Below are 25,309 nucleotides of genomic sequence, written 5' to 3'. Positions count from 1 at the left end.
CCAAATCTCCACCACATATACATGGCTTCTCACAGCGACCAAAAAACAGCCACTTAGCTACATCACAGCATGGGAACGAGACATTGGTCCCCCCGCCGACCCCTCAGATTGGGCAGCTATCTGGGAAGCCACAGCGACTATAACAATTTGCGTCACGCACAAAGAGCAGGCCTATAAGACCCTCATGCGATGGTATATTACACCACTAAAACTTAAACAGATGGGATTATCCACCTCAGACAGATGCTGGAAGGGTTGTGGCCAACAGGGGACATATTACCACCTCTGGTGGGAATGCCCTCTCATAACACCAATCTGGAGAGACATAGCAACGCTCGCATCACTAGTCCTGCATGACACCATCCCTACTGACCCTTGGCTGTGGCTGCTATCCAAGTCCCTATCAGACACACCCCGGGCCCACAACAAGCTCCTAGCCAAACTAGCCCTAGCCACGAGACGAGCTATAGCGGCCCATTGGGGAGTAGCCACAACCCCAACATTAACAGACATCAAACGCAAAATGACTGAAGCTAGGACAATGGATAGAATGTCGGCCCTCATCCACGAAACCACAACACATTGTGACAAAATCTGGGACCCATGGCTTGCAGAACCCTCCACCCATATCTAACACACAACGGCGGTGCGCCACCCCGGTATCCCACAACCCACTACCCCACCCAGATCTCCCTTTCCCCACCTCAACAACAGCCAACAACAGACCCCTGACACCGAAGATGGTGATCAAGACATCTCGCTACTCCCACACACTATACCTCGACAGCAAAACGAACTCAGCCAACAACCACCTAACAACAACGACAGACAACCAAGTGACAAAGACCCTCGACGGACAACGGACAACGGACATATGGCCAACATAAATGGTCGAAATGACGAGCCTACCAAAAACCGAATGTACCTTAAACCAAATCATCATCTACTTTATGTACCTATACAGTTTAATTGTACCTCATGTCACTCAGCTCTGACACGAACTAGAGTTCTGCTTTCAAGACGCACGACGTGTAAATGCTCAAATTGAACTTATTTGACTGTATAGTTAGATATTTATGTTTCTGTTTAGGTTCCATTGTTTTAGATGATTTCAAAACTCTGTATTTTAAAAAAAAAAAAAAAAAAAACCTTGACAAGCAGCTAACTAGGCCTAATATCAAATGTGCATGTTTGGAAATATATTGTATAGGCAACTGTGTAACTACATTCACTTACGTGATACAATGCTGGGCTTTTGCACAAGCTGTCAGTGCACATACTTTGCATGCTACTCTTGTCAAGATGGAAAAATAAAGAATTCTAAAAAAAAAAAAAAAAAGAGTGCAGGTTACTAGCAATGCCCCACGGTAAAGCTTCCTCTACCTTGTCCAGCCCGTTAACTTGTTCCTACTGGGAAGTGCCCATTCATGAGACGGCTTTTCCACCCCCTCCCCCCCACCGCAGCAGATCACCGGCCCAACCCAAACTCCAAGCATGCGCCCCTCCTTAAATTGCCGCCTTTAGGCATGATGTGGTAGCCTGAAGACAAGTATCCCGTGAGGAGGCAATGGGGCGATCTCCACACTATCACTGTATGCTGGAACACCTAACTACTGATGTGGCGTTCGGAGTGGGGGGTGAGTTGCAGGTAAACACTTGGTTGTTTCTATTTATTTTAAAATCAGGATTTAGTTACGAAACAATGAGTGTCTTGAGTGAATTAATAACCAAATTGCAACTGTGCTGTAGTCACAGCTATACACACAGCTTATACAGAGCATTTTAAGAACTGTTTATTGTATATCAAACCAAACATGCATTTTGGAAAGAAAAGTCAACCTGGAACAGTTTTTCACCAAATCTTATAATAGTATTTTTTACACGCTTTAATGATGATGTTCTAGCACATTCTTTGGATATAGTTCCTTGTATGCATGAACTGGTAATACATCCAAAATTCACATAATTTCCATGTCTTTGCTCATAAAGCATTGCTTAACAAATAAATATTGCAAGAATAAAAACAACTCTTTGGAGATCTGTTCATTACTGGGACTGTATAATGGGCATGTGTTGATCTTTTGAGACTCAAGGAAAGGAAATTTCACCTACTCCAGTAGAAACAGTTGTTTAACAGCAGTTTTATGAAACACTTTAGCTTACTACTTGGTAAGCTCTAACCTTAGCAGTTATAAGTGGTAAATAAAACATTTAAACAATTGCAAGCTTCCTAAAAAGTCCGGCTTAAACAAGTTAACAGACTGAAAACAGTAAGGCATTATAATTAAAGATAAAAGTAAGGCTACAGTCCACCTAGGAGGAATGTACACTATTAATAAACAATATATAAATATTACATAACATTTGCAGGGTAGAATAGGTAATCATGGCTATTGGAAGATGGGAGAGAGAGTTTAACTAGTTTATTGATATGCTTTCCTAAACAAACAAGCATTATTGATACTCCAGCTCAGGTTTCACTATCGTAATACTATTTAATGAGAACAGTTCAATAACACATATGCCTAATTATATTAGGGAAATCAGTAATTCAGCATCCTGCTTCTAGTGAGCAGATCATTATAAGAGGGCAAGGTTTAACCAATGTGAGCGGATGACTTTTGGCTTGGATTGAGCAGAACCTGCCAGGGCAAATATACAAGGAAACAAACAGAAACTAAATAAGAAGGCACTCCATTCTCAGAACCACCATTGAAGACAGAAAAAAGGGAGATAACCTTTTTTATCTTCCATATTGTTTGCTGTATACATGCTTCCAATGGAAGACATATAAAAAAAATCATGGTTTAGGGCAAGGATCTCAGACCCTCCCCAGATGTTGCTGTTCTACAAATCCCAGACTTTTTTGAGTGAAACAGATACATAGTTTGAGATGCCTGGTCTAGGCTAACATGATGCTTGTGATAAATGCATTTATTATTTTAACCAGGGTGTCCATGACTGTCTTCTTGATCCACCCCCTCATGTTGATGTGCTTTGTTCAATAACATTCTATCAATCTGAAACCAAGACCGCGGTGTCCGTACCTCACTTCCTTCATCCACCCTTTTGTGTCTCATTCTTAGAGCTATGTATAATAATTATATAAAAAGTGCTCTGTTCACTTTGTTGGCTGTTTTTCTGGCACTACCTATTTGTGCCTATTTCATTTTATTTTCCTGTTCCCTTTTTGTTCTCTCGCACACCACACCCACCCTCCAAACACAAATACCACATATACCACGACGTATATTAAACAAAAAAAGTGAAAAGTGTCTTTTCTTTTTCATACGGTTTTCCTCCATTTTCAGAGGTTTCATCTGAGACAAGCAACTGGCTTTCATTATCTACCTTGCCTTTTAAATAATGTATACAAAATCCTTTAAATTGAGAATGCATTGCTTTCCTAGTATTATTACTCATTTATCTTATTTTGTGATTTAATCAATGGTAAAATAAACAAGAAAAATTTGAAAGAATCCAAATTAGGAATAAAAGTGAAGGAATTTTTTTTCCAGAATTGGCACAATAGAGGCACCCAAAAAGTTTGGAGTAACAATTATATGCATAATGGCATGTGCACATGCAACAGGCACAAGCGTAAAAGCAAATGTGTACATAAACAGCTATGTCTTCTAACACCTTCTTGCGGACACACAACCTGATATAATTTTGTCTTCCTTCTGCCCATCCTTCTTTCCCTTACCTTCTCTGAAAACTGCACATGTCCCACTCACACTCAGGCTAAATCACTGACTTTATTAAAAGAAAACATAATTGTACAAGGTTCAGCAAAAAACACATTTGCAAAAATGAGACATGTATCAAAGTGCACCATGTGATAATTAACTTTCCATAGTGCTTTCCCACTGTCTCTATCTTGCCATGTGCTTGGGATCCTTGAAATTAGAAAGGGTGAACTTGTTAACTCACATTCGTGTAATTGGAACTTGTACTACATACACTGTATCGGGACTAATAAGGGGTCCCAACATATAAATCTAGGACAGCAATAAAAACGGATTTATCACCGTTCCTTAGAGGTGGTCAGGTTTAATGGTATTGGCAGAAACAAGAATGGCCAAAGAGAGGACAAAGCAAGGGTTATAAAGAGACAATAAGTCACGATCTAATCCCAAATTAAGCAAACACAGGAAAAACACAATCATGGGCTACTAGAGACCATAATAGGGCACATGACTACTAGTGGACCAAGTTGGAATACCCCTAATGTCAAACATCATCAGAGTGAAGCCGGAACGTGATCGACCTGCAACACTGTAATGACACCACAGAAGCATGATTTATGGCACGGGTTGATGCTTCAATACCACCTCGCATCAATACCGACGCTGGACTGATGCAAGGTATCTAAGCCAAGTTGCAGCGTTGAATAGAGAGGACAAAATAAAAGTAGCAGCCAATTCTTTGAAAAAATAAAATAAATATATATTTATATAATAGAGCACAATTTTCAGATGAATTAGATTAATTCAGACCCTGGAAAACAAGAAGCAACAGAAATGTTACCCATTACGGTCAAAGCATAATTGCATTGGCTTTGGTAGCAATGCAGCAGATATTTATTAGAAAAAAATATTTACGCTTGATTTAGGCACTTGGTTTTTAATCTCTATTGATTTGTGCAAAAGATTTTTTTTATGACACTTTCAATGTGATAAATAGACTTTATATAGACTAATACGACTATAGAGGGTTTCCTACCAGCAAGTCTCTTATCGTTGCTTAATACATCTTTCCTATTGTGTTGTCAACCTTTGCAGTTCTAAAGGATTACATTACCAAGCTCTAACAAGATACCAAGGGAGTGGTAGCATTCAGCTCTATAGAAATGTAATGCCCTATTTATTTTTATCTCAAGTAATATTCAATGTGAAAGCATTTGTGTGTTATTTTATTTGTATTGTAATACATTATTGTACTACATTAAATGCAAAAATATTAGGTAAAAATTAGGTAATAATTACATAAATATTAGGTTGCATAATATAACAAACATCTGTAATTTTGTTGTTTACAGTTAATGAATGGTCCAATAAATACCTGATTGCTTCATTAACCCCTCACCTCCCAAATACGGAAGTAGCAGGAAACCAATATAAACTAGCTAATTGAAGGTTATGTGCATCCTTGCTTGTTTTATCATTATTACTTTGTAGGTTTTATTTCACAGTGTATCAGATGTATTTTTTTTATGGTGGTTGGGGGTTTGATAATTTGTGGATTATTACCTGTGAAATCCTTAAACTATTTGACAGAGATTTTGTATATGATTTTTTTTATATGATTTTTTATATGATTCTGAGATTTTTTCATATTTATTTTCTAATCTGCTTGTTGGAAACACAGAATCACACAAAATGACAGATAATTTAAAAGAGCCGTGTAAATTAAAAAATAAATATACTTATTATAGATTTAGCGCCGCTTCTTGGTCATCCAAAAAAGTTAATTAAAACACACAAAAAAATTAAAAAAATTAAAGATGCATTAAAACCACTTAGATCACTTAATTTCATGTCATTTAAACCCTGTCGTATCATATCGTTTTACCCTGCAATGTAAAGCATTTGTAGAAACTGCAATGTAATGTTTACATACACACGTTAGTGGCCGTTTTCCATTTAGAGGAGCGTGTGATGCTCACAGTTGAAGTGCATCATTTCTTATTGCTCCTCTATTAGGATCCCATTGGATAGGCGGAGAAGCCAGCAGCACTGCGGGAATACCAGTGCCAGAGAAAAGGTTAGTAAAATTATTATTGTTATTTGTTTTATTGCAGTTAGAGGGTCGTCAAACTTACAATAGCCTAGAGCAGTATAGCGTTAGAAATACAGGTTTGTATTCCTTAACGCTATAGTTTTCCTTTTAACTTACCTTAAAGGACCACTATAGTGCCAGGAAAACATACTCATTTTCATGGCACTATAGTGCCCTGAGGGTGCCCCCATCCTCAGGGACCCCCTCCTGCCGGGCTGGATGGAGTGGAAGGGGTTAAACTTACCTCTTTTTCCAGCGCCGGGTGGGAGACTCTCCTCCTCCTCTCCTCTCGCTCTCCGCCTCCTCGGCTGAATGCGCATGCGCGGCAGGAGCCGCGCGCGCATTCAGCCGGTCTCATAGGAAAGCATTTACAATGCTTTCCTATGGACGCTTGCGTCTTCTCACTGTGATTTTCACAGTAAGAAGCACGCAAGCCCTGTAGCGGCTGTCAATGAGACAGCCACTAGAGGCTGGCTTAACCCTAATATAAACATAGCAGTTTCTCTGAAACTGCTATGTTTATATAAAAAAGGGTTAACCCTAGCTGGACCAGGCACCCAGACCACCTCATTAAGCTGAAGTGGTTTGGGTGCCTATAGTGGTCCTTTAAATCCAGCACCACTGAAACCCAGTTTGACAGTGGTGCAGAGATGGTGACCATAGACTCATTAAACAATGAGCTGTAGTGGGTTGGAGCGCTTTGATGATTGCCCCTTTAACGTGTGTATAAGACTATGTCTAAATGTTAGTGTGTGACTGTAGGGTTACTAAGAATATAATCCCATAGGTTTATGGACTGTCCTCAAATCAGGCTAAATGCTTTAATTCCACAGTGTATAAAGCCAGAGGTATGAGAATGATTACACGTACTGAGTCAGCAAATGATTTAAGAATAGGTTCGAGAGCAACGCTCACACCCTTTGCTTATTCAACGGCTTTTGCAAAACCTTAGGTCTGCTTAACTGGTAGCCCAGGGGATGTCAATCCTTAAATAAAAATGTCAAATAGAGCTTTTATAGGTCTGTTAAAAACAAAAAAAAAATCAATACAGGAAAGGAAGTAACTAAATTATATGAATTGTAAATTGGTAATAAAAATGTGTCAATGTGACGATGTATGTGGAATACAATAAAATGTATTTTTAAATATTTTTATAAATACAAAATATAGAAAGCCCTTTATTTTAAAGTCTTTAATGGGAAAATAATAAACATGAATATTTTTAATTTTCTTCTGCAATTCAATAAGAAAATTAATATTTAAGAGATAGTTATATTGGGATTGACAGTACATTTTCCATTAATCACAATTATCATTTAATGGTTCTAACAACTAAAATCCTTTTCAGTCTTGCACTTGCACCTACTCCCTCGTCTCAAGCTTTCATGAAGGGAATGGCCAGACCTGTTAACGAGATTTAGTGTAGCTAACCAAAGTGACTGCTTCACATTTAGAATTTCCTCGTAAGATACACTTTGTAAGTCCCCCCAGCAAGTGTTAACTGGATAGAGACCAAATTAATACATTAACAATGATTACTAGACATCTATTAACTAGCAGCATTCTAGAATACTTTTAAATGCCAGTATTTTCACAAAGATTGGCAAAAAATTAAATCAATAACACAAGAAGAAACCATATAAACACCTATAACCCTCTAACAATTATAGGGTAAACATTATATATAAAAAACAGTCATTATGAGGCTAGAGGCTTTTTAAGGACCAAACTTCTTGAATAAAAGGGAATCATGACATGTAACACATGTCATGTGTCCTTAAGGGGCTAAAGTTCTAAAAGTGTTGTAATCACCACGGGAAGCCACAGAAGGTTCACTTTTAGAGAACTGCCCTATAAATCTCTTTAGAAATACATTATATGGACAAAAGTATTGCTACACCTGACCATTACACTAACACGTACTTTTATGACATTGCATTCTAAATACATAGACATTAATATTTAGATGGTCCCCCTTTGCAGATGTAAGAGCTTCAACATTTTTGCAAAGGCTTTTTACAATACCTTGGAGTGTTTCTGTGTGAATTTTTGTCCATTCATGCAGTAGAGCATTTGTGAGATCGGGCACTGATGCTGGACAAGAAGGCCTGGCTTGAAATCACGGTTTCAGTTCATCCAAAAGGTGTTCGATGAGGTTGAGGTCAGGGCTTGGTGATGGACACTGAAGTTCTTCCACACCAAACTCGTCTATCCATGTCTTTATGGACCTTACTTTGTGCACTAAGGCACAGAAATGATGGAATACAAAATAGCCTTCCAAAAACAGTTCTTACAAAGTTGGAAGCATAGCATTGTCCAAAACGTCTTGGTATGCTGAAGCATTAAGACTTCATTCACTGGAAGTAAAGGGCCTAGGCCAACTTGTGAAAAATAGCTCCATACCATTATCCCACCTCCACCAAACTTTCCAGTTGGGACACTGCAATCAGTCAGGTAACTTTTCCTGGCATCGGCTGATTAGACTGCCAAAAGGAGAAGCGTGATTCGTCACTCCACAGAACATGTTTCCACTGCTCCAGAGTCCAGTGGCGGTGCTTTATACCACTCGATCCGACGCTTGGCCTTGAACTTGGTGACTTGAGGCTTCCATGCAGCTGCTCGGGCATGGAAACTCATTCCATGAAGCTTCCGCCACGTTTTATGTGCTGATATTAATGCCAGTGGAAGTTTGGAACTCTTCAGCTATGGAATCAGCAGATCGTTGTCGACTTATGTACCATGCACCTCAGCACTCGGTGACCTCACTCTGTAACATTATGCGGTCTTCCTCTTCGTGGATGAGTTGTTGTTCCTCAATGCTTCCACTTTCCAATAATAACACTTACAGTAAAACGTGGAATATCTAGCAGGGATGGAATTTCCCGAACTGACTTATTGCAATGGTGGTATCCTATCACAGTGCCATGCTTGAATTCACTGAGCTCTTCAGAACAACCCATTTTCCCCACAGATGTTTGTAAATGCTGACTGCATGGCAAGGTGCTTGATTTGATAAACCTGTGGCAATGGGTCTGATTGAAACACCTGAATTCAATAAGAGGTGTGTCCCAATACTTTGTCCATATAGTGTAACTCCTATTACCCATACCATAATCATTAAACCTAGAGGACAAAATGGACTATTACAACAAGACTTTTTTTATCACAATGAACTAGCTTGCAGCCCAGAAATATCAGCCATGGCAGAATATACATTGAAGCGTGTTATCACTATTATCTCAGGTTCTAAGGTATTCTACAGAATACATTGTATTCTCACTAGAACAACACCAGGTATGTACATCCTATACACTCCCTAAAAATGGAAATGGTGAGATGCATGCAATATGTTAACGCTTTTTCCAATTAGTGGATATGGCTTCTTTAGCAACACTCATTGCTGACACGAACAAACTCAAGCACAATCATAAAGACTGCACAGAAAATATTGGCAGCAGAATGGCCTGTATAGTAAGGTTATTTGACTGTCAGCATGACAACAAGTCAGTTCATCAAATGCCTGCTCTTCTAGAGATACTCTGGTCAAATGTTGTAGGCTACATATGATTAAAGAATAAAATCACAGGGTGCAGAAACCTGTAAATCACCTGTCTTAGGTTGTAACATTCTCTACTAAGTTCCAAACTACCTCTAAAAGGAGGTGTAAGAGGTGTAAAGACTGGTCATGGCTCATTGATGTCCCTCAAATCCCCCACAAAGTGTGCTGCAGACATGCTGACTAAAGCATGTGGTAGTGGTTATAGTTCCCAGAGTCCCCTGGCGCTGTCCAACAGTGATCTGTCAGAGAAAGGTTTGGCACTGGCTCTATTTCTGGTCTGAGCTAATAGGGTAAAATGTAACGTTCATTCTACACACTCATGCCAACTCTTAACTAGTTGGTACATTATTCACCATCTGAGAACTTGTTTGGTGAAGTTCTGCTTCACAATACCAGTTCAGACCGGAATAACACCTGTCAGGTGTCTGACAGAGACAGGTAAGCGTCAAAGCTTTCTTAAATGGTTTGACAGTTCACAGACAGAAGACACCTGGTCTCCTGGTACCATAAGCACTACAGCGGACTGTAGCAATTCTGGTGCTTTGAGTGGATCTGCCAGTTCAATCTCTGGGTTTTACCTATGCAAGGAGAACTCAATCTGTCCGAGTATACATTGCACATTTTCATTGTTAGGCATAAAAGAGTTGAGATACTTTTGATGCTACAGCATACAAAGACATTTCAGACAAATCTGTTCTTCCAATTATGTACCAGTAGTTTGAGATAGGTCTCTATGGTTTAAACATGGCAATGCATATGTGTTGTAAAAAAGGTCCATGCAGAAATAGTTTATAAGCATTGGAAGAACTTGGCTGGCCTGCACACAATTTGAAATTAACTGACTTTAAGTGATGCCTAATAGTCCAACATCCGTGACCATCCTTCTGTATTGGTTAAATAGATGCAAAGTGCCTCAATAATTTCCATCACCTAATGGAAAGCCTTCCCACAAAACAGGAACCAACACCATATTATTTCCCATGATTTTGGAACGACGTACCCACATAATTTTGGTAATGTATGGTATCTCAGCGCATCTAAACTACTGATCTTCTCCTGTTTTTTATTTTTTATTTTATTTTTTACAAACTTTAAGCTGTGGTAAGTAGACAACTGATGTCACAGTTTTAGATCCTAATAACTAGTTGTTATGGTAAGTAGACAAATTATTTGAACATTTCCGGCCAAAATAATTAGGCTGGTAGGTAAATAAATCTCCAGCTGAGCTGAATCAAATGTCTGTGTAACCCGGATACACTGCCTTAATTTACATTTCTTTAAATTAACTTGTGTTAATGCTGTTTAGTGAACAGCACCCTTAGTTATTCATGGCTGACCCATTTGCTATCCATTTATATTTTCAGCCCAGTTCTGCATTGAGAAATTACAGGAGAAGAATGGCACATCTGGCTGGCCTAGTGGAAAATGTCAATAAATAAATTTAAAAATGCACAACTTTGAATACAAACCTCTTCTATACGCAATCAAGAAACCACTTAGGAAAAATGCATGCTTTCTGTGTGACCTATAGTAAAATGTGAATTTTAGTATAGATTTTTTTTTTGTTTACTTATTAAGAAACACCATGTTAAAAAGTAATGTACACTATACATATGCAATTTGTTCATTCACCACAATCATAAAATGTAGTTGGCTGCACACATACTGAAATTGACATGCATATGAATGTTTTAAGTTATAATCAGTACACCGACACTTATAATCAGTACATTATACTATATTAAAAGCTGGATACTTGAAAAGAACCAACGCTGGGTATAAAATTAAGTATATACATAATTTGTTTTCTCATAGACAAAATATAATATTTAACATCAATACCTATATATTTATTTAGCTATTATGATACACCTTATTTGTGATTGCTTATTGTTTAGGTTAATTGACTTGTTCAAATTTTGTATATTGGATGGCTGTTTTTTCCCCTGTCTTATTTTGTTATAGTTTTATCTTGTTTTTTTTATTTAGTTATGGTACACTGGAAAAATTATTTAACAAAAATTATTGGACTAATAGCTATATAATCAACAAAAAGTTTTCTCAAAAGTTTTTTGTTAAATACTTTCCAGCATTTAATATAAAGACTATGTCTAATTGATTAACATTTAGGAAGTAAAATCATTTTAAATACAGAGCAAACAAGTCAATTTGTAAAATCTCTCTATGTGTGCAAGCAGCCTGAAAGCTTCTTCACCCAGAAACATTCAGAGCACGAATAAATACATTGTAAAAATAGCATAATATTAGTTTAAACATTCAAATCTATTCCTTTTAGATTCCAAGGCAAATCAAATATTATTTATCTGAGTGTTGAAAGCCTTGAATTAAAAGAATGTGTAAGCAGTAAGGCAAGCCACTAAGGATGATGTCTGTACCAATTAAAGAGATAGGACTAACACCTAGATTAGCAATTTTATTTGTTTAAAAACACATGCAACTGGGTGCTAGTTTAAACATTGCAAATAAGCCATTAGGATAATTTGCAAAACAACAAGAAAGATAGAAAAAAAAACATTTTCTATAGCAAAGAGATTTTTTTATTTTTTTTAACAGAAAAAAAACCCCCACATCTTATATCCCTAGGGTTGTTTTCCTTTTAGAACTTACCACCTCTGAGTCCTCAAAGCCATGGAGATACAAGTCGTCATACATAGGGATCCAGTGTGTGTGGAGAAAGGACAGAGAGGCAGGTGTGGAATTAAATCCTATAAATTCTCTCTGGCCTATGGGCAGGAGACCTGATCAACAAGGATGAGAGCGGAATGTAGAAGTGACTAGTGAGAGATATTTTGTCCCACCCTAGATGTTTGAATAAGGAAACCAGGCTGTTTCTCTTTGCCTAACAATCATGCAAGGAACAATAGCACCCATCCACCACCCCTTCTCCGTCACACACACTCACACACACACACACACACATACACATACAGGGGGTGGCTCCTCTGATTGGCAGAAGCGCATCCCTGGAGCATGAGGCTGTACAGCTGGGAGGCTGATGCAGACAGCAGATAAGCACCTGCCCACGGATGCTGATGGAGATCCACACACATCCACAGAAACACACATCGGGCTTATATAATAACAGACCCTTATTATTATATGGGGGTCACATGACTTGGGTGTGAAGAAGTGATTAATACTATGCGAGGAGAGAGCATTGATCACAGTAAGAGCGCTGCGATTGCATCATAGCATTCCGGCAGCCCCAGCACTGTGCTTTCTTTAACCATATTCTACATGTGTATTCCAAACATTCCATTAACTGGATATTAAGGGGATTCCACCTCCCTTCCAAGGAGTAGGTGAGCCGGTAACCAGATCATCAGTGCTGACTGACGCTCCCCTGTGATGTAATTCCAGTAAAATACAAGTTTAGCAGGCTAAGATTGCCACAAGGCATATGTATGTATATGTGTTTGTAGTATCAGTTAATTACACGTAGCTAAGATACTGTTATCACTGTACTGACCAGGTGCAGGAATGTAAGAACTGGAATTACGCGTCCCTCTCCTTTGTATCAGATGAGCCACGTGGTTAGACCGGATGGATGAGTTTAGACTCTATTTATTAAATAGGTTAAGGGTATGTGTGGGTGTAGTTAATTGTGGGAGGAGCTACAGTGCTATATAAGGAATGTACTCTATGTATTCAGTACTCAGACTTTGCTGTATTTTGGTGACGCTAGTCCCTCTGAGTCCCGATCGGTGATCCAATAAAGAATCTCTTCCTTCCTGAAGAAACCTGTGTCCATCTCTCTGTGCTTGGCTTCCGTCAGTTTCTCCGGTATCATTTGGTGCATTGGCCGGGAAGCTCATCGTTCAACGGTAGCTGAGAGGCAGAGGCGTGAGACGGTCTATCTTTGCCCACGTTCTCTACGGCTGCACCCCTGAACTTCTGCGTGGACCTCCCTTCGTCTCGGCGCCACTGGTCTGTTGTCCAGGAGATCATCGGCCTCTACGTGAGAAGTGCTGGGGTGTCCCCGTCGATGAGTGTGAACTCAGGTTCAGGAACGAGGAGGTAAGACAACTGCTGTTTTAGACGGCAGGACCCACTAGGGGTATACCGATTGTGCGGTAGGCCCAAAGGGGTTTTGAATCTGTGTATCTGCCCCCTCTGTCGGAGGGAAGGAGCGAAGGCGCACCGCTCGATCGAACGCTCTTTAGTCAGACCGTTTGATTTGGTTAGTCAGGCGGGGTCCTGGTGTAAATAGCCCTAGCCGGACACCGGTGTCTTGTCTAGACTAGCGTTCTAGGGTGTATATTACGTTCGCTAGGTCGGAGGGACCGGGAGACTAAGCGGCGCCTGTGTAAATTCGGTTCGCTAGTTCTCATCCTATCTGGGCTAAGTGGGAAGGCGTGTAAATTTGGAACCCACTAGACTTTTGATAGTGCGACTAAGAGGCGCCTGTGTAAATTCGGTTCTCTAGCTCGCTATATATGTGGTGATTGGGCAGTGTGGCTAACCAAAACGGGTGTATATAGTTTTAGGTAGTCCATTCAAGGTACTGGCCAATAGTTTAGTTGGGAATTGTAAATGTGTTAACGATTGTTTTAGTAAAGTGTATATCTTGTTAGATAGCGCGAGCTCAGCCGTCTAGCGAGAGTGTTAATAGTGTGTTGCTGTATTATAGTGCACGGTACCATAACCCTGTATATTTACTGACATTATATAATAAGTACTAATCATTGTCGTCCATTGCATGTTTAACACCATAACCACTAATAATTGTATTGTGACCTTAACTTGTGCTTTGACCTATGCTAACCGTACTGTAACCGCTATTTGTAAAAGACGATGTTACTGGGGTGTGTTATAGACGGGTAATTCGTATATAGAGAATTATAGCGTGGGTGACTGTATAGTTACGCCAAAGGGCATAATATTGATTATATAGTGACTGGTGTAACAGCTGTGTGTGTACGGGAATTCCCTGAGTGTTTATTGTTATTGTGTACGTTTCACTTGGTAACCGTACCACGTGGTGCTGTTGCCAGAGGAAACGGGTGTGACTGTTGAATAGTACGCGTGTATAGTATTCGTTGTCGACGACGTTCCATTGTTAAGTATGGGTGCGTCGCAGTCAACGATTCCGGATCCCTTAGGATGTATGGTTAAGAATTTTAAAAAGGGATTCAAAGTTTGTGATTTTGGGGTAAAGATGTCTCCTGTACGTTTGGTCACTTTGTGTACTAGGGAGTGGCCTACTTTGGTTGCGGCATGGCCGCCACGTGGCAGTTTGGATCCAACTCTGGTACAGCGCTTACACGTGGCTGTATCGGGTAGGCCTGAACTTTACGGCCAGTTTCCTTATATTGACTGTTGGAGACAGGCCGTAAATGACTCGCCAAAATGGCTCCAGACATGCCACGAGGAGCAGTGTCGCCTCATGGTAGCTAGGACTTGCTCGTCCACTAGGACTGGTGTTAGGCCCATTTTGGACACGCCCCCTGAGTCCGAGATCCCTTTGCCGCCCCCTTACTTTCCGTTAAGAAGAAGTGACGCAAACGCAGGAAGTCCTGCACCCCTCCCCTCATTACCCTCATCCACTTCCGCTTCCTCCTCCAGTACAGGATCCACCCCCCCTCGTACTAAATCTCCCCTTCCGGAACCAGAATCCACCCCCATTAGAAACGAATATCCTGATTTGGCGCCACTTCAGACTTCCGGTCAAGCTTCATCTAGCTCGGCTCGAAGTGTTTTATTTACGACCTTTTCCCAAAACCGACCTCCCACATCCCCATACCCTATCTCTCCCCGACCGGAACCCATGACTGACGCCTCTCTACGTAGCCCCATCCAAACCCGACAGTTGACTGGTGCCCAACAATTAAAGCACTATCAGATGCCTCTTCGTCTGAATCCCGGGTCAGCTTATATCGATGCCGCAGGTCAAATGGCACACGCTGACCCAGTCTTCGTATATGTCCCATTTACCACAACCGATCTTTTAAACTGGAAGACCCATAATTCCTCGTATACTGAGAAACCACAAGCTATGACTGATCTGTTCACCTCAATAGTACAGACGCATAATCCGACATGGGCTGATTGCCAGCAGTTACTAATGACTTTATTTAACAATGAGGAAAGGACAAGAATAAATCAAGCAGCCATTAAAGCATTAGAGGATAGAGCCCGTGCTTTGAACCAAGCCAATCCAGCAGCATGGGCCGCGACACACTATCCCAACACCGATCCCGATTGGAACGTAAATGGTGCTGATATGGTTCAACTCAGAGCCTATAGAAACGCTATAATTGCTGGCATGAAAGCCGGAGGAAAGAAAGCCATTAACATGTCGAAGACAGTTGAGGTGATCCAGAAAAGCGATGAAGCGCCCAGTGTCTTTTATGACCGATTATTGGAGGCATACCGCTTGTATACCCCCTTTAATCCGGAAGACGCAGACAATTCCCGAATGGTTAACTCCGCCTTTGTCAGCCAAGCATACGGAGATATTAAGCGCAAGCTACAAAAGTTAGAAGGGTTTGCAGGTATGTCCATCACCCAACTAATGGAGGTAGCAAATAAGGTCTATATGAACAGGGATACAGAAAGTAAGAAAGAGGAAGAGCGCAAGATGCGTAAAAAGGCTGATATGCTAGCGGTAGCGATCGCAGGCGTAGATAAACGGGGCCCAGATAGAGGCAATAATAGATGGAGTAGGGAGCCTTTGAGTAGGGATCAATGCGCGTATTGCAAGGAAGAAGGGCATTGGAGGAACGAATGTCCGCAAAGAGAGCAGTACGAGAGAGACCAACCCAGGGCAGGCTACGGAAACTTTAGAGGTAGAGCGAGAGGTAGAGGAGGCCCCGGAGGGAGTAATGGTTATAGAGGGAGTAATGGGAACAGAGGAAGTGTTAGGGAAGACAGGTATATTCCAGCAGCGCAAAGGTCCCGCGATAGAGAAGGTAGGGACTTTGTAGGATTGGCTGACACTGTCATGGAGGACTATTGATACCGACCGGGCTCCATCCCCCTTGGTCGAGCGGAGCCTATGGTCGATGTATCAATAGGGGGGAAAAGGAGTGCGTTCATGATCGACACTGGTGCTGAACATTCAGTGGTGACTAATCTAGTTGCTCCTCCATCTGGAAGGACTATTACTGTGATAGGAGCAACTGGAAGAAGTGCTGAAAAACCGGTTCTTAAAAGTCGACTCTGTACATTGGGAGGCCACGTAGTAAAACACCAATTCCTTTATATGCCTGAATGTCCAGTCCAATTGCTGGGACGTGATATGCTATCAAAATTACAAGCGCAGATTACGTTCCTACCAAATGGAACAACATCCTTAAAGTTTAATGGACCTTCAGGTATTATGACTTTATCCGTACCAAAGGAAGAAGAGTGGCGACTTTATACAGTGTTGACTAGCCAAAACCCTAGGAGTGATGAGACATTGTTTAACATACCAGGAGTTTGGGCAGAGAACAACCCACCAGGACTGGCCCGCAATATTCCACCAATAAAAATTGAACTGAAACATGGGGTTTATCCAGTGAGCCTAAGACAATATCACATTCCGCAGAAGGCTAAGAAGAACATCCAATCCTATCTGGATAAGTTCATACGGTATGGTATCCTAAAATTCTGTACTTCCCCCTGGAACACCCCATTGCTGCCTGTTCAAAAGCCCGGTACAGATGAGTATCGACCTGTACAGGACTTAAGAGCAGTCAATGATGCGGTTGTTAGCATACATCCAGTTGTACCCAATCCATATAACCTGCTTGCTTTAATTCCGGGCGGGGCTACTTACTTCACAGTCTTAGATCTCAAAGGTGCCTTCTTTTGCCTCCGAATTGCCGCAGAAAGCCAATGTATTTTCGCTTTCCAATGGGAGAACGCTGTAACGGGCTCAAAACGCCAAATGACTTGGACAAGACTGCCCCAAGGGTTTAAAAATTCACCTACCCTATTTGGTTCAGCTCTAAGTCAAGATCTACTGGATTTCGAGTCTATCCCAGGAGAATGTGTATTGTTACAATATGTAGATGACTTGTTGATAGCAGCAGTTACAAAAGAAAAATGTCAGCAAGCAACGCACGATCTACTACATATTCTCTGGAAGGCAGGATACAAGGTGTCCAGGAAGAAGGCTCAGTTGTGTTTGCCAACTGTCAAGTATCTGGGATTCCATATCTCTGAAGGTCAAAGGATTATGGGGCCAGAGAGAAAAGAAGCTGTCTGCCAAATACCAATACCCAAGAATAGAAGACAAGTGCGAGAATTCTTGGGGGCAGCAGGCTTCTGTAGGATATGGATTCCCAGCTATGCGATACTGGCAAAACCTCTGTACGCAGCCATCAAAGGTACAGAGCACGACCCCTTCTTATGGACCCAAGAACAGCAAACGGCATTTGAAGATGTGAAGAAGGCTTTGATGAGTGCCCCAGCATTAGGTCTACCTGATCACACACGACCATTCTACTTATATGTACACGAGCAAAGAAGAATGGCTGTGGGAGTATTGACACAGTACTTGGGATCATGGCAAAGACCTGTTGCCTACATGTCTAAGCAACTGGATGCAGTGGCCAGCGGACTTCCACCTTGTCTAAGAGCCGTAGCTGCAGCCGCCCTGCTAGTAGCTGAAGCCGATAAACTCACTCTGGGTCAAGAACTTTATGTACGAGTCCCACATGCAGTACAGACGTTGTTGGATTACAAAGGAAATCATTGGTTTAGTAACAGCCGTATGACCAAGTATCAAGCAATGTTGTGTGAAAACCCAAGAGTGCATTTAGAGACTGTAAACACCTTAAATCCAGCTACCCTTTTGCCGCAACCTACTGAAAGTCAACATGATTGTTTGGAAGTAATGGATGAAGTATTTTCAAGTAGACCAGATCTTCGTGATTTTCCCATCCAGAACCCCGATGTTCAATATTACACCGACGGCAGTAGTTATGTGAAAGAAGGGATCCGCTATGCAGGATATGCAGTGACAACAATAGACAAGGTGATAGAAGCTCGGCCACTGGCGAAAGAAACATCAGCACAAAAGGCAGAATTAATAGCACTAACACGAGCGTTACAATTGGCTGAAGGTTTAAGAGTAAATATCTATACGGACTCTAAGTATGCGTTTTTAACCACTCATGCCCACGGAGCTTTGTATAAAGAAAGAGGACTACTGAATTCAGAAGGCAAAGAAATCAAGTACGCAGCTGAAATCCTACAACTATTGGAAGCAGTGTGGGAGCCGAAAGAAGTCGGTATCATACATTGTCGAGCGCATCTGAGAGGAGATGGTGATGTAACCAAGGGAAATCGGATGGCAGATAGTGCAGCTAAGCGTGCTGCTGAATCAGGAAGACAGGAGTATGTGGGGCATATAGCTGCTCTTATACCAACTCCACTGTCCCAATGGACTCCAGTTTATACAGCTCAAGAAGAGGAGTGGTTAAAGACTGAACCGGGAAAGTATTTGGAGAACAAGTGGTATCAGCTAGAAGATGGAAGAATAGTCATACCAGCATCACTAGCGGTAGAAATTGTCCAAAATTATCACAACGGGACACATTCTGGGAGAGACAGTACTGAAGAATCTCTCAGGAAACATTTCTACATACCAAGATTGTCCAACTTGACTCAGGCCATTGTACGCAGATGTGTAACGTGTGCTAAAAATAATGCAAGACAAGGACCAGTAAAGCCACCAGGAGTCCAGTTTATGGGGGGACTCCCCATGTCCGATCTACAAATAGACTTTACAGTAATGCCTAAATCGGGTGGACATCGTTACCTGTTGGTAATTGTGTGCACCTATTCAGGCTGGGTAGAAGCATGTCCTACTCGTACAGAGAAAGCAGGAGAAGTTGTAAGATTCCTGCTACGAGAAATAATACCCCGATATGGACTACCCTGTTCTATAGGATCGGACAATGGTCCAGCTTTTGTTCATCAGTGCCTACAACAACTGACTCATATGCTTGGTATAAAGTGGAGGCTTCATACTGCATATAGACCCCAGAGTTCTGGTAAGGTAGAGAGAATGAATAGAACTATAAAGAACCAGTTGGCTAAAATGTGTCAGGAAACCCAACTTAAGTGGAACGTTCTCTTACCCATAGCTTTATTGCGAATCCGCAGTACCCCTACCAGAAGGATGGGCCTCTCTCCTTTTGAAATCATGTATGGGCGACCACCTCCCGTACTTGGTAACTTAAGGGGGGACTTGAGTCAGTTGGGAGAAGGAATTACCCGGCAGCAGGTTGTAGAGTTGGGTAAGACTATGGAGGAGGTACAGAAATGGGTACAAGATAGATTACCTGTGAATATTTATCCCCCTGTTCATAGTTATCATCCAGGAGACCAAGTGTGGATTAAAGAGTGGAATAATGTACCGTTAGGGCCCAAGTGGAGAGGTCCTTATGTTGTTCTTTTGTCTACCCCTACAGCGATAAAAGTAGCCGAAGTAACTCCGTGGATACATCACTCCAGGGTTAAACCAGCAGCAGTCGATTCTTGGCAAGTTACAGCAGATCCAGAGAATCCCTGCAAGATCCGGTTGAAACGCACTACTCAGTCGGAGTAACGAGGAACTATTGTGGATTACAAATTTTATTATTTTTGGGATTTGGTGTGTGAGTGAGAAGGCCATAATAAAGCCTGTCCGCTTACCAACACATAGTGTATAAGCCAGGAAAGTCTCGAAGGGACACCTGTGAAGACGAGCAGAACTCCATTCCCTGCAGCCCTCACATCCTGGAAGCTGAGGTTCCATCGCACGGACGAAGACTGAGGATGACGGCGAAAGATGTGCTTTTGATTGTGTTTATTTATATGTGTTTTTATATTCAGGAAGGTAGAGGTACCGACACTCCTAGCTGTGAGGTATGCATTAAGACTACGAGAACAGGTAACCATATTTCCCAAACCCTAATTTGGCATTCACAATACGAATGTAAAGGAGAGGTATCAAGATGTAGATACCTAAATATAGACTATAGTGTGTGCCATTTAGGAGTAGGAGAACCTAAGTGCTTCAGTCCAGAGTATCAACCTCGTACAATTTGGTTGACTCTCAGGAATGGAGATCCTCAGGGGACCCTAATTAATAAGACGGTGTTAGAGTCCGTACATTCTTCGGGTGTTCTGCTATTTGATGCATGTAAGGCGATATCGAGTGGTAGAAAACCGTGGAATGTATGTGGGGATCTTAGATGGGAGAGGACGTATGGGTCTAATGATAAATATATTTGTCCCAGTAGTAAAAATAAATATGTGAGTCCTAGATGCCCCAATAAAGACTATAACTTTTGTCCATATTGGTCTTGTGTGGGGTGGGCGACTTGGGGACAGACAGTAGATAAAGACATGATAGTGACTAAGTTGCCGACTAGCCCTTATTGTAAGTCTATGGAATGTAACCCAGTCCATATACTTATTAATAACCCCGACAAGTTCCTAGATAAGTATGGAAATTTATTTGGGTTTCAGATATACGGGACGGGTTTAGATCCTGGGACATTATTGTTTATAGGAATAGAGACTGATACGGTATCCTCCCAGACTCATCAAGTATACCATTCCTTTTATGAAGAGATGAGTATAGATAATAAGATCCCCCATAACGCTAAAAACCTGTTCATTGACCTAGCTGAAAGTATTGCCGGTAGTCTTAATGTTACCAACTGCTATGTGTGTGGAGGTACTAACATGGGAGACCAATGGCCTTGGGAAGCAAAGGAGGTAATGTCCGGTTCTGAGGCAGTTGACCAACTAATATCTACACAAGCCGATTATCATTTGAGTGTTAGAGGTAAATCTGAGTGGAGATTAAAGACCTCCATCATAGGTTATGTTTGCATAGCAAGGAAAGGAATAATGTATAATACTTCTGTAGGAGAATTAACTTGTCTAGGGCAAAAAGCTTATGATGATGATACTAAAAATACAACTTGGTGGTCGGCTTCAAATGTCTCAGAACCATCTAACCCGTTTGCTAGATATGCCAGTTTAAAGGATGTGTGGTTTGATTTATCCATCACATCTACCTGGAGAGCCCCAGCAAATTTGTACTGGATCTGTGGTAAGAAAGCCTATTCGGAGTTGCCACAGGACTGGGAAGGGGCATGTGTGTTGGGTATGCTCAAACCATCCTTCTTCTTGTTACCGATTGAAACAGGTGAGACTTTAGGTGTTAAAGTGTATGATGTGAATCATAGGAAGAAAAGGGGACCCTTAGAGATAGGCACCTGGGAAGATAATGAATGGCCTCCCCAGCGTATCATAGATTATTATGGGCCAGCCACGTGGGCAGAAGATGGTACCTTTGGATATAGAACCCCAATTTATATGCTCAACCGTATTATAAGATTACAGGCGGTGGTTGAGATTATTACTAATGAGACCTCACAAGCACTCAATCTTCTAGCGAAGCATAATACCAGGATGAGGACAGCAGTGTACCAAAATAGATTAGCCTTGGATTACCTTTTGGCAGTAGAGGGAGGTGTATGTGGGAAGTTTAACCTGAGCAATTGCTGTCTTCAAATAGATGACGAAGGGCAAGCAATAGCTGAGCTTACTAGCCATATGGTTAAACTAGTGCATGTGCCTACTCAGGTATGGAAAGGGTACAATCCAAGTAGTTGGTTTGGTAGCTGGTATGAGTGGTTTGGAGGGCTTAAGGCAGTGGTAGGTGGAGTCCTACTGATTTTACTGTTGTGTCTACTCCTACCGTGTCTTATACCCTTAGTAGTTAGGTCTGTGCAAAGCCTGATAGGAAGTATAGCAGAGAGGAAGGCTGCTGCACAGATAATGGCGATATATAAGTATAAGGCTCTAGATCAAGGAGAACCAATGCAGGAAGATGAGTGTTAAAAGATTCACATCATAAGATAAGTCTGGTCTGGTTCATGGTAACCTGAGGTATATGCAAACCAAGGTTAAGTGATGCCTCAAGTAATTGTGAAATATCAGAGGCATCAAAGGGGGGAATGTGATGTAATTCCAGTAAAATACAAGTTTAGCAGGCTAAGATTGCCACAAGGCATATGTATGTATATGTGTTTGTAGTATCAGTTAATTACACGTAGCTAAGATACTGTTATCACTGTACTGACCAGGTGCAGGAATGTAAGAACTGGAATTACGCGTCCCTCTCCTTTGTATCAGATGAGCCACGTGGTTAGACCGGATGGATGAGTTTAGACTCTATTTATTAAATAGGTTAAGGGTATGTGTGGGTGTAGTTAATTGTGGGAGGAGCTACAGTGCTATATAAGGAATGTACTCTATGTATTCAGTACTCAGACTTTGCTGTATTTTGGTGACGCTAGTCCCTCTGAGTCCCGATCGGTGATCCAATAAAGAATCTCTTCCTTCCTGAAGAAACCTGTGTCCATCTCTCTGTGCTTGGCTTCCGTCAGTTTCTCCGGTATCACCCCCTCAAAGGGTTAAACCGACTCCTTGCCGTTTGTAATATTAGATAGGTAGTGCTGCTACTGTAAGGATGTAGAGAACATTAACATTAGATTTAGTTGATATGGTGGTTTATTTATTATATGCCAAGCGTTAAATCATGCTGTACTTGATTTTCCTGTAACAGTAAGGTATATGCATGTAGCATTCAATATATATACTGATACTGCCTGCTGTACTATGTTAAATAGTGAAGGTAGATGCCACCTAGTGACCTAGATTTTCTTGCTTTCGTTTTTCACGGTTCACCCCCTTTTCTAACGATCAGTTTCCTTGGTAATGCATATTTAGAGTTTTACTATATATTTTTTCTTTTTATATCCCTAGTCTTTATACAGAGCTCTCAAGATATTGTATTTTTATAAAAGTGATTATTTACTCATAAAAATAGACCAAAGTCAACAAACTAGGAAAAAAAATCCTACATTGGCGGCCTTCGAGATATTTTTGAATGTGGTCTCTTTCACCTAATTCTTATACGTTTGTTATCTCATTATTTAGTGAATATATTTCCATACAACCTCTTTATAGTCTTGGAAAATGTACAGAACTGGGATTTACTGAAATGAGCATCCAATGCTAAAATATCATGATATTTCTAGAAAAGAAATTCTAATCTATACACGGTACTAGCTAAATCGCTTGCACATTTATATTATATAGCAAATCTGCCGCTTTTTAAAGGAACACTATGGCTTTACAAAACTGTATTCCTAACGATCTAGTGTCCCTCTGCCTCCACTGCCCCCACCCAGTGATTAAAGGAAAAATAATTTTTTCCTTTACCTTTTTTTGTTGTTACGATGGCACACAAATGGGGGTACCTAATGCACATGCGCGGCCAACGCTGTGTGTATAAGAGCCTCCCCATAGCAAAGCATTAAATCAAGGCTTTCCTATAGGGATTTTGAAGATGCTGGAGGTCCTGATGCAAAGTGTGAGGACGTCCAACACGGTTTCATGAAGTTAAACTCCTAGAGCTAGGAAGCACCTCTAGTGACTGTCTAGTAGACAGTTACTAGAGGCTGTCTTAACCGTGCAATTTAAACATTGCAGTTTCTCTGAAACTGCAATGTTTACATTGCAGGGTTAAAGTGACATGACTGCACCCAGACTACTTCAATCAGATGAAATGGTCTAGGTGCCTGTAGTGCCCCTTTAAATTTTCATTACGATAGTATCTCTATCCAAAGATGCCTACATATTGTGTTTGAAATTTTACTTAAAATCTCCTCCACAAAATAAAATTGTATTTGCTAACTTGGCTAAAATGTTCATCTTTCAGATGGAGTTTAAAAGAAAATGTTGATCTGTCATTCCCAAGCTAATTTTTAATCACTTACAAATTCTGGTACCTAAATTAGGAAACAATTATTTCTACAGACACCTTTCATATTGAGGACAATGAAATGGCAGGGCGGTGGTAGCTAATTTGACTACCCCACTGACTGGCCATACTTGATTATGCACCTCTTAATTCTACGTTTGAATGTTTTGAAAAGTGATTGTGCTGAGATTTATTTAAGGATCTATTCATTGAATTGTTGATTGCTGGAAATTCAAAATGATTTAAAAATTTTAGGCTAAATTAATCAAATTGGAAAGATTATGTGTTTTGTAGCCAGTTTGGCCTACAAGTTGAAATTTACTTTACATTTCCAGCAATTCACATTTTATCAAATTATCCAGTTAATATCGCTGGCTTCAGAATATCCCATGGAGATTCTTCATGTCTCCACAGCCTTCTGATCCCAGCTGTACATGTTCACGTTAGCATTAACACGTGATTATAGGGTATGCAAGAATCACTAACCCTGCAATCTCATGGGCAGGCCCAGATGTGCATTTGAATAATAAAAATTGCATCACTGTCAAAAGGCCAAAGAGTAAATATACCCCTTTTTATCTGAATAAAAAAATATTTTCTCCAGCAAACGAACATGGTGATCATTGTAATAATAAGGTAGTCCACTTAAAACATACTTTTAATTAATAAGAAGATTAATCGCACATTTAACAATGTTTTTTTTAACCCCTTAAGGACACATGACATGTGGGACATGTCATGATTCCCTTTTATTCCAGAAGTTTGGTCCTTAAGGGGTTAAAATACTGGTCAACTTTGAATAAGCAAGTTAAAGGGACACTATAGTCACCTGAACAACTTTAGCTTAATGAAGCAGTTTTGGTGTATAGAACATGCCCCTGCAGCCTCACTGCTCAATCCTCTGCCATTTAGGAGTTAAATCCCTTTGTTTATGAACCCTAGTCACACCTCCCTGCATGTGACTTGCACAGCCTTCCATAAACACTTCCTGTAAAGAGAGCCCTAGTTAGGCTTTCTTTATTGCAAGTTCTGTTTAATTAAGATTTTCTTATCCCCTGCTATGTTAATAGCTTGCTAGACCCTGCAAGAGCCTCCTGTATGTGATTAAAGTTCAATTTAGAGATCGAGATACAATTATTTAAGGTAAATTACATCTGTTTGAAAGTGAAACCAGTTTTTTTTTTTCA

At 40.8% G+C, this 25,309-nt stretch overlaps 1 protein-coding gene across 3 annotated transcripts in view; it reads right to left on the bottom strand.

Moving 5' to 3' along the window:
• CACNB3 (calcium voltage-gated channel auxiliary subunit beta 3) overlaps window positions 1-25,309 on the bottom strand; it is a 273,992-nt gene that overhangs the window by 140,340 nt on the left and 108,343 nt on the right. Inside the window, exon 1 of one of the 3 annotated variants that reach the window (XM_063426057.1) lies at window positions 11,969-12,185. The exons of the other annotated variants lie outside the window; for them this stretch is intronic. Within the exon in view, the coding sequence (XP_063282127.1) occupies window positions 11,969-12,013 (45 nt within the window). The 5' untranslated portion in view covers window positions 12,014-12,185. Of the gene's footprint in view, window positions 1-11,968; window positions 12,186-25,309 lie in introns of those variants that run through there. 3 annotated transcript variants of the gene reach the window in all.

Source organism: Pelobates fuscus, chromosome 1, assembly GCF_036172605.1.
Source record: "Pelobates fuscus isolate aPelFus1 chromosome 1, aPelFus1.pri, whole genome shotgun sequence".
NCBI lineage: Eukaryota > Metazoa > Chordata > Amphibia > Anura > Pelobatidae > Pelobates > Pelobates fuscus.
The sequence above is the reverse complement of the archived record's forward strand: the minus strand, read 5'-3'. Positions and strand labels throughout refer to the sequence as shown.